Raw genomic sequence first — 18,853 nt, 5'->3', positions numbered from 1 at the left:
GAAAGAAAAAAAAAACAGCTTTGTTTTATTAGTAAAAATTGCAACTTTTTCTAAATTACATTTAACCTTTAAGCTTTTTTATTTCACTTTTGTTATGTTTTTGTTGATTTTAATAGTATTTTTAGAATATGCCGTGGGCCTTTAAAACATTATCTGTGGGCTGCAAATGTGGGCACACTTTTGACACCCCTGCTATAGATAATAAAAAATTAAATCTGATAAATCTATGGATAAAAAACAGAACCTGGCGACACATGCGTGTTTATCATAACTCTCTCTCTCTCTCTGTCTCTGCCCCTCCCTCACCAATGCTGCTGCTGTGCACAATTTGTTTTGTTTTCAACCCCTTCTTAACCCTGAACGTACATTGAAAATACACGCAACCCTAACTCAAAATGCCGGACATTTGAGGCATTTAAGAAACTCCACCCTGACAGCTCCGCAAAAGAGGACATGTTCGGTGAAAGAGGACGTATGGTCAGTCTATCGTAGCCCGTTAGCTGCTAGGATGCCGTGTGTTGTGCCTCGGTGTGCATTGTTTACACAACGTGCGTTACGCTACTTAATATGTCCGTGTGGAAACTCGTTCGGTACACCTCCGAACCGAACCGGAACCCTCGTACCGAAACGGTTCAATACAAATACACGTACCGTTACACCCCTACTAATAAATAAAACATATTCTGTTCCATCCATCCATCCATTTTCTACCGCTTATTCCCTTCGGGGTCGTTCCAGACACTCAAAATTTATGAACACAAAAACACATTTTTATAAAGAATTACCGTATTTTTCGGAGTATAAGTCGCACCGGAGTATAAGTCGCACCTGCCAAAAATGCATAATAAAGAAGGAAAAAAACATATATAAATCGCACTGGAGCCCGGCCAAACTATGAAAAAAAACTGCGACTTATAGTCCGAAAAATACGGTAATAGTTTTACATGCATAAAACCATGTGAAATACATATGAATGAGGGATGAAATGGATATTCTCGTCTCAACGGCTCCTCTGTGGGACTGCTCCCCTCACTGAGCAGGCTAATTTGGCCAAAATAGGCTTGAAATTATATGTTGCAAGTAAAGTTCCAGACTGTAGCAGAGCATCTACACTGGAATGCATCGCGCTATGTTGGCCGCCGACACGCAGAGCATGCACACACGTTCGCATTCTCTCGCTCCTCACTGCCAAAATCATTCAAGAGTTGGCGACGGGGTCGAGTCGGTCTGTTGTGTTGGCCTGCCAACATTCTCACTGAACCAAAGAGAAACTACTACTAGCTCCAGATAGTTTCTGTCAATGCTTAAGGGTGCGGAGACGTTGTTCTGTGGTGGCACCTACAACACAACACTGCAAAAACTGAAATCTAAGTAAGATTAAATATCTCAAATAAGGGTGATATTTGCTTATTTTCTGTCTGATAAGATAATTCTTCTCACTAAGCAGATTTTATGTTAGAGTGTTTTACTTGTTTTAAGGGTTTTGGTCCTAAATGATCTCAGTAAGATACTACAGCTTGTTGCTGAGATTTGATGACCTATATTGAGTAAAACATGCTTGAAACTAGAATATCAACTGTTGCAAAGCTGTGTCATCAACACTCAGAAGTATAAAACTACTTTTTTAAAGTAACAATTTCTTACTTCAAACAAAAAAAACAAATCATGATGCCGAGCGCATATCATTATGTCAAGATAATGGCACCAGCATTTACTTAATTTAAGAATATTTTTCAACATATTGAGCAAAAAGGTCTCCTTTTTTTTTCTACCAAGAAAAGTGCACTTGTTAGTGAGAATATACTTATTTTAAGGTATTTTTAGGTTCATTGAGGTTAGCTAATTTTACTTGTTTTGGAAAGTCTCGACAAGCCGAATTTTCTTGTTCTATTGGCACATAATTTTGCTTAGTTCAAATAAAATACCGTATTTTTCGGAGTATAAGTCGCTCCGGAGTATAAGTCGCACCGGCCGAAAATGCATAATAAAGAAAGGAATAAACTAGGGATGTCCGATATTCCGATATTGTCCAACTCTTTAATTACCGATACCGATATCAACCGATATATGCAGTCGTTGAATTAACACATTATAATGCCTAATTTGGACAACCAGGTATGGTGAAGATAAGGTACTTTAAAAAAAAAAATACATAAAATAAGATAAATTAAAAACATTTTCTTGAATAAAAAAGAAAGTAAAACAATATAAAAACTGTTCCATAGAAACTAGTAATTAATGAAAATGAGTAAAATTAACTGTTAAAGGTTAGTACTATTAGTGGACCAGCAGCACGCACAATCATGTGTGCTTACGGACTGTATCCCTTGCAGACTGTATTGATATATATTGATATATAATGTAGGAACCAGAATATTAATAACAGAAAGAAACAACCCTTTTGTGTGAATTAGGGAGGTTTTTTGGGTTAGTGCACTAATTGTAAGTGTATCTTGTGTTTTTTATGTTGATTTAATAAAAAAAAAACTAAAAAAAAACGATACCGATGGAAAAAAAAAAACCGATACCGATAATTTCCGATGTTACAATTTAACGCATTTATCAACCGATAATATCGGCATTATCGGACATCTCTAGAAAAAACATATATAAGTCGCACTGGAGTATAAGTCGCATTTTTGGGGGAAATTTATTTGATAAAAGCCAACACCAAGAATAGACATTTGAAAGGCAATTTAAAATAAATAAAGAATAGTGAACAACAGGCTGAATAAGTGTACGTTATATGAGGCATAAATAACCAACTGGTATGTTAACGTAACATATTATGGTAAGAGTCATTCAAATAACTATAACATATAGAACATGCTATACGTTTACCAAACAATCTGTCACTCCTAATCGCTAAATCCCATGAAATCTTATACGTCTAGTCTCTTACGTGAATGAGATAAATAACATTATTTGATATTTTACGCTAATGTGTTAATAATTTCACACATAAGTCGCTCCTGAGTATAAGTCGCACCCCCGGCCAAACTATGAAAAAAACTGCGACTTATAGTCTGCAAAATACAGTAAATAATAACATTGGGTGCCATTACTATGACTAAGTACATTCCTCCATAAAAATGATAAACATCTGTATAACTTAAAAGAAAACTGGTTTTCACATTACAAACAGCTGAAATTATACACAAAGCAAACTAATCTGCTACCCAAGAATATACAACAATTCTTCTAAAAAAAAAAAAGAAAAAAGAGGAGAAATATAATCTTATAGAAAAATGTCATTTAAAACATTTGTACGCACGTACAAAACTTAAGACCTTCAGTATATCTGTATGTGGAATTGAATTACGTCTTGAAGCTCATCGAGAGAATGCCAAGAGTGTGCAAAACAGTAATCAGAGCAAAGGGTGGCTAATTTGAAAAAACTAGTCCGAAAAATACGGTACCCCTAATTTTTGTATTATTTTTTTTTTCTTGTTTTTTGTATTTGCAGTGAAAGGGTTTCTTTAACAGATGGGATTTGTTTTGACAGGCACGGGCGAAAGCGGCAAGAGCACTTTTATCAAACAGATGAGGATCATCCACGGCACCGGCTACACCGACGAGGACAAGCGAGGCTTCACCAAGCTGGTGTACCAGAACATCTTCACCGCCATGCAGGCCATGATTAAGGCCTCGGAGACGCTCAAGATCCCTTACAAATACGAGCACAACAAGGTACATGGAGGAGTGTTGTGTATTTTTAGAAGGCTGTCTATCAGACTCGGAGCAGGCATCCAGTAATCATTTCCTGTCCTTTTTTTTTTTTTTTTACACTTCCTATGTCCCACTATACGGCGCACACAGATAAACAGAATGCCAACCAAAAAGCGGCGTGTCATTGGAAGTTGTAGCCATGACTGTGCTGCATGACTTTTTTTTTTTTTTTTTTTTTTTTAATGAGACCATTTGCATTTTCCATTTGTGCCCACCCTCAATGACCGGAAGCTTTTATAGAGATTGGAAGCAGTGATCAATTATTTACATGTGCACTAGCATCCGGTGTCCGCTCACGTCCTGCCTTGTTGTCGGCTGAGGCGCTTCGAGGAGGAAATGCTCACTAATGCGCTGACCTGCTTCAGGTGCTAGTTAAGTTGGTTAAGTGTTATTGTGAGGAGTGTCACACGTGTTTAAAGCAACAATGTGGAACATTAACATTGTTCAGATCATGCTGATGTTACCCTGGCTGGAATCTTTGTTGATGCCATGGCGTAATTATTAATTACTGAGTAGAACTTGAATACAAACCCCGTTTCCATATGTGTTAGATGTAAATATAAACGGAATACAATGATTTGCAAATCTTTCTATTCAGTTGAATGCACTACAAAGACAAGATATTTGATGTTCAAACTCATAAACTTTTTTTTTTTTTTTGCAAATAATAATTACCTTAGAATATCATGGCTGCAACACGTGCCAAAGTAGTTGGGAAAGGGCATGTTCACCACTGTGTTACATGGCCTTTCCTTTTAACAACACTCAATAAACGATTGGGAACTGAGGAGACACATTTTTTAAGCTTCTCAGGTGGAATTCTTTCCCATTCTTGCTTGATGTACAGCTTAAGTTGTTCAACAGTCCGGGGGTCTCCGTTGTGGTATTTTAGGCTTCATAATGCGCCACACATTTTCAATGGGAGACAGGTCTGGACTACAGGCAGGCCAGTCTAGTACCCGCACTCTTTTACTATGAAGCCACGTTGATGTAACACGTGGCTTGGCATTGTCTTGCTGAAATAAGCAGGGGCGTCCATGGTAACGTTGCTTGGATGGCAACATATGTTGCTCCAAAACCTGTATGTACCTTTCAGCATTAATGGCGCCTTCACAGATGTGTAAGTTACCCATGTCTTGGGCACTAATACACCCCTATACCCTCACAGATGCTGGCTTTTCAACTTTGCGCCTATAACAATCCGGATCGTTCTTTTCCTCTTTGGTCCGGAGGACACGACGTCCACAGTTTCCAAAAACAATTTGAAATGTGGACTCGTCAGACCACAGAACACTTTTCCACTTTGTATCAGTCCATCTTATATGAGCTCAGGCCCAGCGAAGCCGACGGCGTTTCTGGGTGTTGTTGATAAACGGTTTTCGCCTTGCATAGGAGAGTTTTAACTTACACTTACAGATTTAGCGACCAACTGCAGTTACTGACAGTGGGTTTCTGAAGTGTTCCTGAGCCCATGTGGTGATATCCTTTACACACTGATGTCGCTTGTTGATGCAGTACAGCCTGAGGGATCGAAGGTCACGGGCTTAGCTGCTTACGTGCAGTGATTTCTCCAGATTCTCTGAACCCTTTGATGATATTACGGACCGTAGATGGTGAAATCCCTAAATTCCTTGCAATAGCTGGTTGAGAAAGGTTTTTCTTAAACTGTTCAACAATTTGCCCACGCATTTGTTGACAAAGTGGTGACCCTCGCCCCATCCTTGTTTGTGAATGACTGAGCATTTCATGGAATCTACTTTTATACCCAATCATGGCACCCACCTGTTCCCAATTTGCCTGTTCACCTGTGGGATGTTCCAAATAAGTGTTTGATGAGCATTCCTCAACTTTATCAGTATTTATTGCCACCTTTCCCAACTTCTTTGTCACGTGTTGCTGGCATCAAATTCTAAAGTTAATGATTATTTGCAAAAAAAAAAAAAAAAGTTTATCAGTTTGAACATCAAATATGTTGTCTTTGTAGCATATTCAATTGAATATGGGTTGAAAATGATTTGCAAATCATTGTATTCCGTTTATATTTACATCTAACACAACTTCCCAACTCATATGGAAACGGGGTTTGTACAATGCAGTCTTTGAATGGGCGTATACTGGAGCACTGTCGGACTGTGACGTGTGAAACACACAGTCACACCTGTTGCTTTACTAAACTGCCGACTATTTTAAAAATGAACTGATGACTTGTTTAGAGTATAGCGCGTTAGAGACATTAAATGAACACGTTTCAGCTGCTCTCGGTAGTTGTACTCTCTCACCAAAAAGTTGTTAAAAAGGGGAACATTATCACAATTTCAGAAGGGTTAAAACCATTAAAAATCAGTTCCCAGTGGCTTATTTTATTTTTCAAAGTTTTTTTCAAAATTTTACCCATCACGCAATATCCCTAAAAAAAAGCTTCAAAGTGCCTGATTTTAACCATCGTTATATACACCCGTCCATTTTCCTGTGACGTCACATAGTGATGCCAACACAAACAAACATGGCGGTTAGAACGGCAAGCTATAGCGACATTAGCTCGGATTCAGACTCGGATTTCAGCGGCTTAAGCGATTCAACAGATTACGCATGTATTGAAACGGATGGTTGTAGTGTGGAGGCAGGTAGCGAAAACGAAATTGAAGAAGAAACTGAAGCTATTGAGCCATATCGGTTTGAACCGTATGCAAGCGAAACCGACGAAAACGACACGACAGCCAGCGACACGGGAGAAAGCGAGGATTCTAACCAACGATTGGTATGTGTTTGTTTGGCATTAAAGGAAACTAACAACTATGAACTAGGTTTACAGCATATGAAATACATTTAATAATAATAATAATAACTTTGATTTATATAGCGCTTTTCTAAGTACCCAAAGTCGCTTTACATGTAGAACCCATCATTCGTTCACACCTGGTGGTGGTAAGCTACTTTCATAGCCACAGCTGCCCTGGGGTAGACTGACGGAAGCGTGGCTGCAATTTGCGCCAACGGCCCCTCCGACCACCACCTATCATTCATCATTCAATTCACCGGTGTGAGTGGCACCGGGGGCAAAGGGTGAAGTGTCCCGCCCAAGGACACAACGGCAGCGATTTTTGGATGGTAAGAGGCGGGGAGCGAACCTGCAACCCTCAGGTTTCCGGCACGGTTGCTCTACCCACTACGCCATGCCGCCACATTTGGCAACAACATGCACTTTGAGAGTGCAGACAGCCCAGTTTTCATCAATTAATATATTCTGTAGACATACCCTCATGTCAGCAGGCCAGGGAAGCTAGGGTCGATATTCTTCTCTTGATCATCTTCGGGACGATGTGAGCCAAGACATCCAGGGGGTTTAGCTCGCTCGTCTGCGAGAACAAACTGCCGCCATTGCTTGCCGTGCTACCGAGGGCCTTTGTCCCTGAATTGCTCACACACTCCGGCAGATTCAATGGGGGTCTGGCGGCAGATTTCTCTGACTTTATCGTTGGAAATGCATCTGCTTTGAGTGTCGCAGGATATCCACACATTCTTGCCATCTCTGTCGTAGCATAGCTTTCGTCGGTAAAGTGTGCGGAACAAACGTCCAATTTCTTGCCACTTTTGCATCTTTGGGCCACTGGTGCAACTTGAATCCGTCCCTGTTCGTGTTGTTACACCCTCCGACAACACACCGACGAGGCATGATGTCTCCAAGGTACGGAAAACAGTCGAAAAAAACGGAAAATAACAGAGCTGATTTGACTCGGTGTTTGAGAAAATGGCGGATTGCTTCCCGTTGTGACGTCATCGCTCCGAGAGCGAATATTAGAAAGGCGTTTAATTCGCCAAAATTCACCCATTTAGAGTTCGGAAATCGGTTAAAAAAAAAAAAGGTCTTTTTTCTGCAACATCAAGGTATATATTGACGCTTACATAGGTCTGGTGATAATGTTCCCCTTTAAGGATTTTTTTTTTTTTCCCCTTTCAAAATTGTCCCTTTATTTTGCTTGTCTGCAAAAACTGCATTGTAAGGATCGGTGTAACTCGGCCTGTCGCCATCACGTCTCCACCTCGTCGCTGCCACCACAGCCTGGGTGGGCAATAGACTACATACTGCGGTGAAGTAGGCCGACTTCGTCGCGTGAAGAAGCCTACAATTTTTGGTTGTGTTTTCCGCTCCATTTGCTGAATGCCGATATACGTTATATATCTCGATATTTTTTCCGTAAAGCAAAAACAAAACAGTCCTAGTTACCTGAGATACTAAGTATGTCATTATTATGACTTAGTAAGTCAATATTTCGACTTAGTAATTTACTAAGTCAAAATAATGACTTACTAAGTCAAAATAAGCGTTTGCAATAGTCGTTTGAAAAAGAGAATTAAAAGTGGGGCCACATGCTGACATATGTTCAACTCCATCCATCCATTTTCTACTGCTTGTCCCTTTCGGGGTCCCGGGGGGTGCTGGAGCCTATCCCAGCTGCATTCGCCACCTCATTGCAGGGCCAACACAGATAGACAGACAACATTCACACTCACATTCACACACTAGGGCCAATTTAGTGTTGCCAATCAACCTATCTCCAGGTCTGTGACCCAAAATATGTCTGCTTGCATTAGATTGTGCATGTTCATCCATCCATCTTCTTCCACTTTTCTGAGGTCGGGTCGCGGGGGGCAGCAGCCTAAGCAGAGAAGCCCAGACTTCCTTCTCCCCAACCACTTCGTCGAGTTCTCCTTAGAGAGTCCCAAGGCGTTCCTAGGCCAGCCGGGTAACATGGTCTCCCCCAAAGTGTCCTGGGTCTTCCCCATGGCCCCATGGTCTGAAGTGTCCTAAACACCTCCCCAGGGAGGAATTCTGACCAGATGCCCAAACCAACTTATCAGGCTCCTCCCGATGTGAAGGAGCAGCAGGTTTACTTTGAGCTCCCCACCCTATCTCTAAGGAAGACCCCCGCCACCAGGAAACTCATTTTGTCAGCTTGTACCCGTGATCTTGTCCTTTCGGTCATAACCCAAAGCTCATGACCAAAGGTGAGGAAGGGAAAGTAGCTCGACTGGTGAATTGAGAGCTTTGCCTTCCGGCTCAGCTCCTCTTTTACCACAAGGGATTGTGCAGGTGTCCTGAATAAAGTAGCATACCTGCCAACTTTTGAAATCAGAAAAACCTAGTAGCCAGGGTCCAGGGGCCGCAGGCCCCGGTAGGTCCAGGACAAAGTCCTGGTGGGGGGTTCAGGCTTTGCCCCCCGACGCAAAATGATTATTAGCATTCAGACAGGTTAAAATGTTGCTAAAACCATCACTTTTCTATCAGTCACAGTGACTTTTCAAAACAAAAATATTACAGCAAAAATCATATGGGTTGATTGACATGATTATTCTGTAAGATAACTTCAATAGTTTGAAATTATTTTGACAGTTAATGCCAGTTATCCTGTCAACCTTTCACAAGACTTCAATTTGTTAATTGAAAGTATAAACAGTATAAACACTTTTTACAGTAAACAAATGGTAAAACAGTACTAAACAATTCCATTAAAAACAAAATTGGTGTCATTTAGGGCTGCAGCTAACGATTATTTTTCTATCGATTAATCTATAGATTATTTTTTCGGTTAATCGGTTAATCTATAGATTATTTTTTTCGATTAATCTATAGATTATTTTTTCCTTTTACCGATTTTTTTTTTTATTTAAAATGAAGAGGAAAAAATAAATGTAGGCCAGTTTTTTCAAAAGGCATGGCTTTTATTTACAAAAAAAAAAGTATGGCCACTCAGTCAACATTGACAACAACATGACAAAATATTCTGTAACAATGTAAACATTTAAAACTTTTAACATTTAACAAAATTAAAAGTAGCTTATTTGCTTTTTAATGTGCAAATATAAAAGTAAACATCCAGTGCAAATCTTAATATTCTGGAATAGTATAAGCATTTAAAAAGTAAAAGTATTGCTTATTTTGCTTTAAAATGTGCAAAAATAAAGATAAACATCCAATACAAAAAAGTGCAAAACGGAAATATTCTGTAACAAGTGTAAACATTTCAACAAAAGTAAAAGTATTGCTTATTTGCTAAAATGTGCAAAAATAAAGCTAAACATCCAATACAAAAAAGTGTACAGTGTAAACATTTCAACAAAAGTAAAAGTATTGCTTATTTTGCTTAATAACACAACAATGATAGTATGATTAAAGTGAAAGTTAATTGTTCGTTTGTACATAGTATATGTAACTGTTAATGTTGTAAAAGGTATTTGCACAACTAATTAACGTTAGCGTTTGTGACACGTCTTGTGCCGTGGGGTTCTTTCAGGACCGACAGACTGAACGCCAGACGGCTTTGCCAGGTTTACAATCTTTTAATTTTACACAAAGTCTTTTCTCTTCCAACTGCGCGGATCGCGCACCTGGGCACGATTGCGGCGTCGCTCCCGGCGCGCCCCGCCTCGCCGCTCGCTCGCCGCCGCCGCCTCTCCACAGCGTTAAAGAGGAGCGCGTCTTTGTAAACACTGAACAGGCACGCCAAACGCGCCTCTCAGAGCGAAACGGTGCTTTAGTTTATGAATTTACAACGCAGATACAAATGACACATTCATGTTTTTGTGTAATAATGACAACGTATACGCACGCGGACGATTGACTAGTTGATGGTGATGGCAAGAACGCTGTCGGGGGTTTTCTTTTCAAATGTTCGTTCATAGCCGTTGTGCTGCTATGATAGGCCATTTCCGCTCGACACAGTGTGCATACAACAACATTATTAGGCCGTTTATTGAAATACTCCCACACTTTTGACGACTTTTGGCGTACTTTTTTCCCCTCGCTCGCATCGTCTGCTTTGCGCTCCGCCATGACAGTAAAGTAGTGTGACGTAAATATGCGACGCGCCGACGCACAAAAACGGCGTCGACGTATTTACGTAACCGATGACGTCGACTATGTCGACGCGTCGTTTCAGCCTTAGTGTCATTATTAACTTTCTGTCCAAGCTTGTATAATCTACTGCCTTGTTCAATTGTAAAAAATATTCTGTGCCTAAAATTCACATTTCTATCACAATTATCATACTGTAAACATGGTAAGCTAACTTCATTAAAATTAATAGTCCTGTCAATAGCATGGAATTACAATTCAAATGTAGTTTTTTTGTAAGCCTTTCAAAAGAATTCAAAATATGAAAAATTAATGAAAATTAATTCAAGCCATAAGACACTTGAAAAGTGGCACATCACATCTCTAATGTAATCATTTTAACTTTTCAACAGAAATAGCACTGCAAAAATATTAAGGACATACTTCTGTATTTTGGTAGTTATGCTGTCAACATTTAACAAGATTTCTTCAACTTGGACTTGAAAGCATAAATAGTATAAACACTTAACAGTATAACAGTACTAAACAATTCCAATAGATAACATTGGTGTCATTACCTTTTTGTGGCTAAAATCCGAAAAACTTTGAAAGTTTTCCACTTGTATCGCTAGCAACGGCATTAGACTTGTGTTTTTTTGTCCCAACGTGGTCTTTTACATCGCTAATTCCTCCGTGTCCGATCGAAAAATCTTGTCTGCACAAGGTGCAATTCGCGTAGTTTTCACCCTTTTTGGAACGGATAATTATTCCCGGATAGGCTTTTGAATATTCTTCACGGAATGACTGCAGTTTTCTTTTCGGTTTAAGACTCGTTTGCGATTTTTCCTCCGGCTGATTCCATGATCGTTCGCTCGTTTGGAAACGATGGCAACAGGTGCCTCGTGCTTGGCAGCGGTGCTATAAATATCCTCGCGCATGGCATTCGGAATGGCTCGATAGGAAGTTACGGGAAGCAGTGTCGATTGTCATTGTTGTTACGCGATTTCGTGAATAAAACTTAAAAAAAAAAAAAAAAATTTTAATTAATGAAAAACCGTATTTTTTATCACTGCAACCGTAACCCGGAATAGGTTGATGAAAACCGTACTAATTACGGGAAAACCGGAGTAGTTGGCAGGTATGAAGTAGTTCAGCTGGTTTGTAGTACGTGCGATAACCTCATTTTCAATTCTCAGATATAACAGAAGTCCTAATTGCAATTATTATTTTACAAAGAGGACCATGTTAGAATTCATTATTAACAAGGCAACACAGTCCTCCTGGGACACACAGAACAAGGAACTGGGCCGACCCAAAATTCCCCCTTAATTGTCCCAAAGAGATTTGCAATTGAGATATTTGGTCCATGTCGAGCCTCAGGGCGTCCTAATAATAGAAAACGTCGATGATTAGCATACTTATGCCTTACCTGTGCTTGTTTTGATAAAGAGTCGTCCTCTGTGGTCTTTTGTCCCCAGGCAAACGCCAACATCGTGAGAGATGTGGACGTGGAGAAGGTCACCATGTTTGAGAACCCTTACGTAGACGCCATCAAGAGCTTATGGAACGACCCGGGCATCCAGGAGTGTTACGATCGAAGGAGGGAGTACCAGCTCTCCGACTCCACCAAATAGTGAGCGTCCGCTTCTGGGACTGTTCCTGGAAAAAAAACGGCAAATACACAAATGTCACCGCTTTATTGTAACAGTTACCTGAACGCGTTGGACCGGATCGCTGAAACCTCCTACTTGCCCACTCAGCAAGACGTGCTGAGGGTTCGAGTCCCCACCACAGGCATCATCGAGTACCCTTTTGACCTGCAGAGCGTCATTTTCAGGTGATTGCCAGCAGACGGCACGAGTAGGGTCCGCTCTCATATGATGGATTGATAATATGAGCTGGTATCTAAAATCTTGAATAATTAATCGCTTTGATACAAGCAATCCTGCAGCCTGTTTACTTGTGCAAAGCTGGATAGACAGTTAACATCTAAATGTCCTTCAATAAGCACACAAGATTGTTTTTTTCTTGTATTTTTGTTAGAGATGTCCGATAATGGCTTTTTTGCCGATATCCGATATTCCGATATTGTCCAACTCTTAATTACCGATTCCGATATCAACCGATACCGATATAAACAGTCGTGGAATTAACACATTATTATGCCTAATTTTGCTGTGATGCCCCGCTGGATGCATTAAACAATGTAACAAGGTTTTCCAAAATAAATCAACTGAAGTTATGGAAAAAAATACCAACATGGCACTGCCATATTTATTATTGAAGTCACAAAGTGCTTTTTTTTTTTTAACATGCCTCAAAACAGCAGCTTGGAATTTGGGACATGCTCTCCCTGAGAGAGCATGAGGAGATTGGGATGGAGGGGGGTCTGGGGGTGTATATTGTAGCGTCCCGAAAGAGTTAGTGCTGCAAGGGTTTCTGGGTATTTGTTCTGTTGTGTTTATGTTGAGTTACGGTGCGGATGTTCTCCCGGAATGTGTTTGTCATTCTTGTTTGGTGTGGGTTCACAGTGTGGCGCATATTTGTAACAGTGTTAAAGTTGTTTATACGGCCACCCTCAGTGTGACCTGTATGGCTTTTGACCAAGTATACATTGTATTCTGTGTGTGTGAAAAGCCGTAGATATTATGTGATTGGTACGGCTTCAAAGTTTGTTGGCGCTCTGTACTTCTCCCTACGTCCGTGTACACAGCGGCGTTTTAAAAAGTCATAAATTTTACTTTTTGAAACCGATACCGATAATTTGGAAACCGATACCGATAATTTCCGATATTACATTTTAAAGCATTTAAAGTTAAAATTAGGGATGCCCGATAATATCGGACTGCCGATATTATCGGGCATCCCTAATTTTAGTGCATTTACAAAAAATTAACAATGGTAGACTACAGGCTACTCGCAGCTACACAACAGCTAAGCACACAAGCTAGAGATACCTAATAGAAGAACATTGTAGTCGAAATACACCACATTTGTCAATATAAACAAGTATCATAGTTATAGCAAAGTCTCCAAGGCTGAAGGGTATTAGAAAGTATCCAGTAACAAGCGTCGTATTCAATGAATAATCGTGGCCACGAGGTGTCATCCAAAAACAATTACCACTCAACTTCAACTTAAAAGACAGCGTAAGTCCATTTCAGTTATGATTAATTATTCCTGCCATTGTTCTCTTTCTCATTTCACTTGATCAAGCCTTTTTTATTACTCCACATTACGAGATGATAAAAATTAGGAATGTCCGATAACATCGGACTGCCGATATTATCGGCCGATAAATGCTTTAAAATGTAATATCGGAAATTATCGGTATCGGTTTCAAGATTATCGGTATCTGTTTCAAAAAGTATAATTTATGACTTTTTAAAACGCCGCTGTGTACACGGACGTAGGGAGAAGTACAGAGCGCCAATAAATCTTAAAGGCATTTCCTTTGCGTGAATGCAAAGCATACTTGGTCAACAGCCATACAGGTGTCACTGAGGGTGGCCGTATAAACAACTTTAACACTGTTACAAATATGCGCCACACTATGAACCCACACCAAACAAGAATGACAAACACATTTCGGGAGAACATCCGCACCGTAACACAACATAAACACAACAGAACAAATACCCAGAAACCCTTGCAGCACTAACTCTACCGGGACGCTACAATATACATCCCCCGCTACCCTCTAAACCCCACTCGCCTCAACCTCCTCATGCTCTCTCAGGGAGAGCATGTCCAAAATTCCAAGCTGCTGTTTTGAGGCATGTTCAAAAAAATAATGCACTTTGTGACTTCAATAATAAATATGGCAGTGCCATGTTGGCATTTTTTTTTTCCATAACTTGAGTTGATTTTTTTTGGAAAACCTTGTTACATTGTTTAATGCATCCAGCGGGGCATCACAACAAAATTAGGCATAATAATGTGTTAATTCCACGACTGTATATATCGGTATCGGTTGATATCGGAATCAGTAATTAAGAGTTGGACCATATCGGAACATCGGATATCGGCAAAAAAGCCATTATCGAACATCTGTAATGAGAATATATGACTTGTGCTGATAATGTATTGATTCAATATCTGTATCGGCAAGGCATAAATATCGATATCGTATCTGAAGTGAAAAAGTTGTATCAGTACACTCCGAGTCCTCTAATCCTCTGCTTCACTAACAGGATGGTGGATGTCGGGGGTCAGAGGTCAGAGAGGAGGAAGTGGATTCACTGCTTCGAGAACGTCACGTCCATCATGTTCCTGGTGGCACTCAGCGAATACGACCAAGTCCTCGTGGAGTCCGACAACGAGGTGAAGCACCGTGTTAACAGTTCACTCGTTGCGAACTCGTTTCTGATGGTTCTCATTGTTTCTAGAACCGAATGGAGGAGAGCAAAGCACTCTTCAGGACGATAATCACGTATCCGTGGTTCCAGAACTCCTCTGTCATTCTGTTCCTCAACAAGAAGGACTTGCTGGAAGAGAAGATCTTGTACTCGCACCTGGTCGACTACTTCCCAGAGTATGATGGTGAGAATGAGCCTCGACGGGTTGATTAATCATTTTCTATTACTTTTGGACCACCACAGTAGGATTCTGGCGCTGTTTTTTTGTTCTAAGATTCACCTTAGAATCGTGATATAATTTGTCTGTAATTGACTTGTTACATATTCGTCCAGTAGATGGCAGCGTAACTGCAGAGACACTTTTAACTTGTTAGAGTGGATCCTCTATTTACAAGGGGTAGCCAACAACTACACTGCAAAAACTGAAATCTAAGTAAGATTAAATACCTCAAATAAAGGTGATATTTGCTTATTTTCTGTCTGATAAGATAATTCTTCTCACTAAGCAGATTTTATGTTAGTGTTTTACTTGTTTTAAGGGTTTTGGTCCTAAATGATCTCAGTAAGATATTACAGCTTGTTGCTGAGATTTGATGACCTATATTGAGTAAAACATGCTTGAAACTAGAATATCAACTGTTGCAAAGCTGTGTCATCAACACTCACAAGTATAAAACTACTTTTTTAAAGTAATAAGCATGAAAAAACAAATCATGATGCCGAGCGCATATCATTATGTCAAGATAATGGCACTAGCATTTACTTAATTTAAGAATATTTTTCAACATATTGAGCATAAAGGTCTCTTTTTTTCTACCAAGAAGTGCACTTGTTATTAGTGAGAATATACTTATTTTAAGGTATTTTGGGGTTCATTGAGGTTGACTAATTTTACTTGTTTTGGAAAGTCTTGACAAGCCAAATTTTCTTGTTCTATTGGCAGATAATTTTGCTTAGTTCAAATAAAATACCCCTAATTTTTGTATTTTTTTTCTTGTTTTTGAACACTGACTTTTTGCAGTGTAACCATTACTAAACGCTAACAAAACACACAACTTTTACTGCTGTTCACAAAGTGCCCGCAAGGCATGTTGAATATTACAGCAGGATGCTGGATGCTGCCATATACTGTAGTGAGATATCAGATGTGACGTGCACAGTACCTTTTTAAAATCACTGCACACTTTCATTGAGCCCAGGGGGGTATTCTAGAAAGCAGCTTCAGTAAAAACTCTTCAGTTTGTAAAAGAAAATTCTGGGTGTTCCGTTTCAGAAATAGAGTAGTAAGTCAAATTCACAGTCAGTTACCATGGTAACTAACTTCATGACCGTAACCTACTCACTAAAGTCTCCTTCCTCCTGATAATACTGAAACAAACTGTCAGACAATGATGGGTCTGTTGCTTTGTAACCAGCATCACTACAAAAAGTCAGTGTTCAAAAACAAGAAAGAAAAATACAACAATGAGGGGTATTTTATTTGAACTAAGCAAAATTATCTGCCAATAGAACAAGAAAATTAGGCTTGTCAAGAATGTGTGTGTGAATGGGTGAATGTGGAAATAGTGTCAAAGCGCTTTGAGTACCTTAAAAGGTAGAAAAGTGCTATACAAGTATAACCCATAGGGTGTGGGGACCCCCAAGAGGGTTTTCCCATCTAAATGACAGATAGTTAACATTAATGGATCCTTAATGGGTCCATTTGTACACTCTCAGTTACATTAATATTGATATTATACATGTGGACCCATAGATACACTGCAAAAAATCAGTGTTCAAAAGCAAGAAAAAAAATAAATACAAAAATTAGTGGTATTTTATTTGAACTAAGCACAATTATTTGCCAATAGAACAAGAAAATTTGGCTTGTCAAGACTTTCCAAAACAAGTAAAATTAGCTAACCTCAATGAACCCAAAAATACCTTAAAATAAGTATATTCTCACTAATAACAAGTGCACTTTTCTTGGTAGAAAAACAAAGAAGACCTTTTTGCTCAATATGTTGAAAAATATTCTTCAATGAAGTAAATGCTAGTGCCATTATCTTGACATAATGATATGCGCTTGACATTACATTTCTTGAAACCAGCAAACATATAGAAAAAATTAATTTATTGTTCTTAATGGAAAGGCAACAAGGCAACCGCTTGTTACTCTCGGGGTCTCCTAGCCGCTCAGGCAAATCATATTGTCTAAAAATGCATTTTTCCATCGATAACATGACATCATCGCGCCAAGTGCGCGCTCTTTCAGTCAATTAGTGCGCATATATACAGCCCGGCCCCTGGCCAAAAAATTTTTATTGTAATTTTGAGGAATTTATCTGAATGTGCATGAACTATTTCTGTTCAAAATTGTTAGAAATGTCACATGTTAAATGTTTAAATATTAACTGTCAGTTTACTGTACTGTGCCAACTGTACTACTATATGAGTACGTGTTTTCTATTGTTTCATTGGAAATAAAACAGAAAAGTCCATTTGGTTCCTAGGTTCATTCCTAGGTTAATTCCTCGGTTCATTGCTTTGGTTCATTCCTAGGTTCATTGCTTTGGTTCATTCCTAGGTTAATTCCTCGGTTCATTGCTTTGGTTCATTCCTAGTTTCATTGCTTTGGTTCATTCCTAGGTTCATTTCTTTGGTTCATTGCTTTGGTTCATTCCTAGGTTAATTCTTCGGTTCATTGCTTTGGTTCATTCCTAGGTTCATTGCTTTGGTTCATTCCTAGGTTAATTCCTCGGTTCATTGCTTTGGTTCATTCCTAGGTTCATTGCTTTGGTTCATTCCTAGGTTAATTCCTCGGTTCATTGCTTTGTTCATTCCTAGTTTCATTGCTTTGGTTCATTCCTAGGTTCATTTCTTTGGTTCATTGCTTTGGTTCATTCCTAGGTTAATTCTTCGGTTCATTGCTTTGGTTCATTCCTAGGTTCATTGCTTTGGTTCATTCCTAGGTTAATTCCTCGGTTCATTGCTATGGTTCATTCCTAGATTCATTGCTTTGGTTCATTCCTAGATTCATTGCTTTGGTTCATTCCTAGGTTAATTCTTCGGTTCATTGCTTTGGTTCATTCCTAGGTTCATTGCTTTAGTTAATTCCTAGGTTAATTGCTTTGGTTCATTCCTAGGTTAATTCCTCAGTTCATTGCTTTGGTTCATTCCTAGATACATTGCTTTGGTTCATTCCTAGGTTAATTCCTCGGTTCATTGCTTTGGTTCATTCCTAGTTTCATTGCTTTGGTTCATTCCTAGGTTCATTTCTTTGGTTCATTGCTTTGGTTCATTCCTAGGTTAATTCTTCGGTTCATTGCTTTGGTTCATTCCTAGGTTCATTGCTTTGGTTCATTCCTAGGTTAATTCCTCGGTTCATTGCTATGGTTCATTCCTAGATTCATTGCTTTGGTTCATTCCTAGGTTAATTCTTCGGTTCATTGCTTTGGTTCATTCCTAGGTTCATTGCTTTAGTTAATTCCTAGGTTAATTGCTTTGGTTCATTCCTAGGTTAATTCCTCAGTTCATTGCTTTGGTTCATTCCTAGATACATTGCTTTGGTTCATTTCTAGGTTAATTCCTCGGTTCATTGCTTAGGTTCATTCCTAGGTTCATTGCTTTGGTTCATTCCTAGATTCATTACTTTGGTTCATTCCTAGGTTAATTCCTCGGTTCATTGCTTTGGTTCATTCCTAGGTTAATTCCTAGGTTCATTGCTTTAGTTAATTCCTAGGTTCATTACTTTGGTTAATTCCTAGGTTAATTCCTCGGTTCATTGCTATGGTTCATTCCTAGATTCATTGCTTTGGTTCATTCCTAGGTTAATTCTTCGGTTCATTGCTTTGGTTCATTCCTAGGTTCATTGCTTTAGTTCATTCCTAGGTTCATTGCTTTGGTTCATTCCTAGGTTAATTCCTCAGTTCATTGCTTTGGTTCATTCCTAGAT

General features: G+C 39.3%; 1 protein-coding gene across 1 annotated transcript in view; it reads left to right on the top strand.

Moving 5' to 3' along the window:
* LOC133578864 (guanine nucleotide-binding protein G(q) subunit alpha) overlaps window positions 1-18,853 on the top strand; it is a 45,194-nt gene that overhangs the window by 21,203 nt on the left and 5,138 nt on the right. Inside the window, exons 2-6 of the mRNA XM_061933374.1 lie at window positions 3,506-3,690; window positions 12,040-12,194; window positions 12,270-12,398; window positions 14,755-14,884; window positions 14,950-15,103. Of these exons, the coding sequence (XP_061789358.1) occupies window positions 3,506-3,690; window positions 12,040-12,194; window positions 12,270-12,398; window positions 14,755-14,884; window positions 14,950-15,103 (753 nt within the window). The remainder of the gene's footprint in view (window positions 1-3,505; window positions 3,691-12,039; window positions 12,195-12,269; window positions 12,399-14,754; window positions 14,885-14,949; window positions 15,104-18,853) is intronic.

This window comes from Nerophis lumbriciformis, linkage group LG03 (assembly GCF_033978685.3).
Source record: "Nerophis lumbriciformis linkage group LG03, RoL_Nlum_v2.1, whole genome shotgun sequence".
Lineage (NCBI taxonomy): Eukaryota > Metazoa > Chordata > Actinopteri > Syngnathiformes > Syngnathidae > Nerophis > Nerophis lumbriciformis.
Note: the sequence above shows the minus strand (reverse complement) of the source record. Positions and strands in the feature narration are given on the sequence as shown.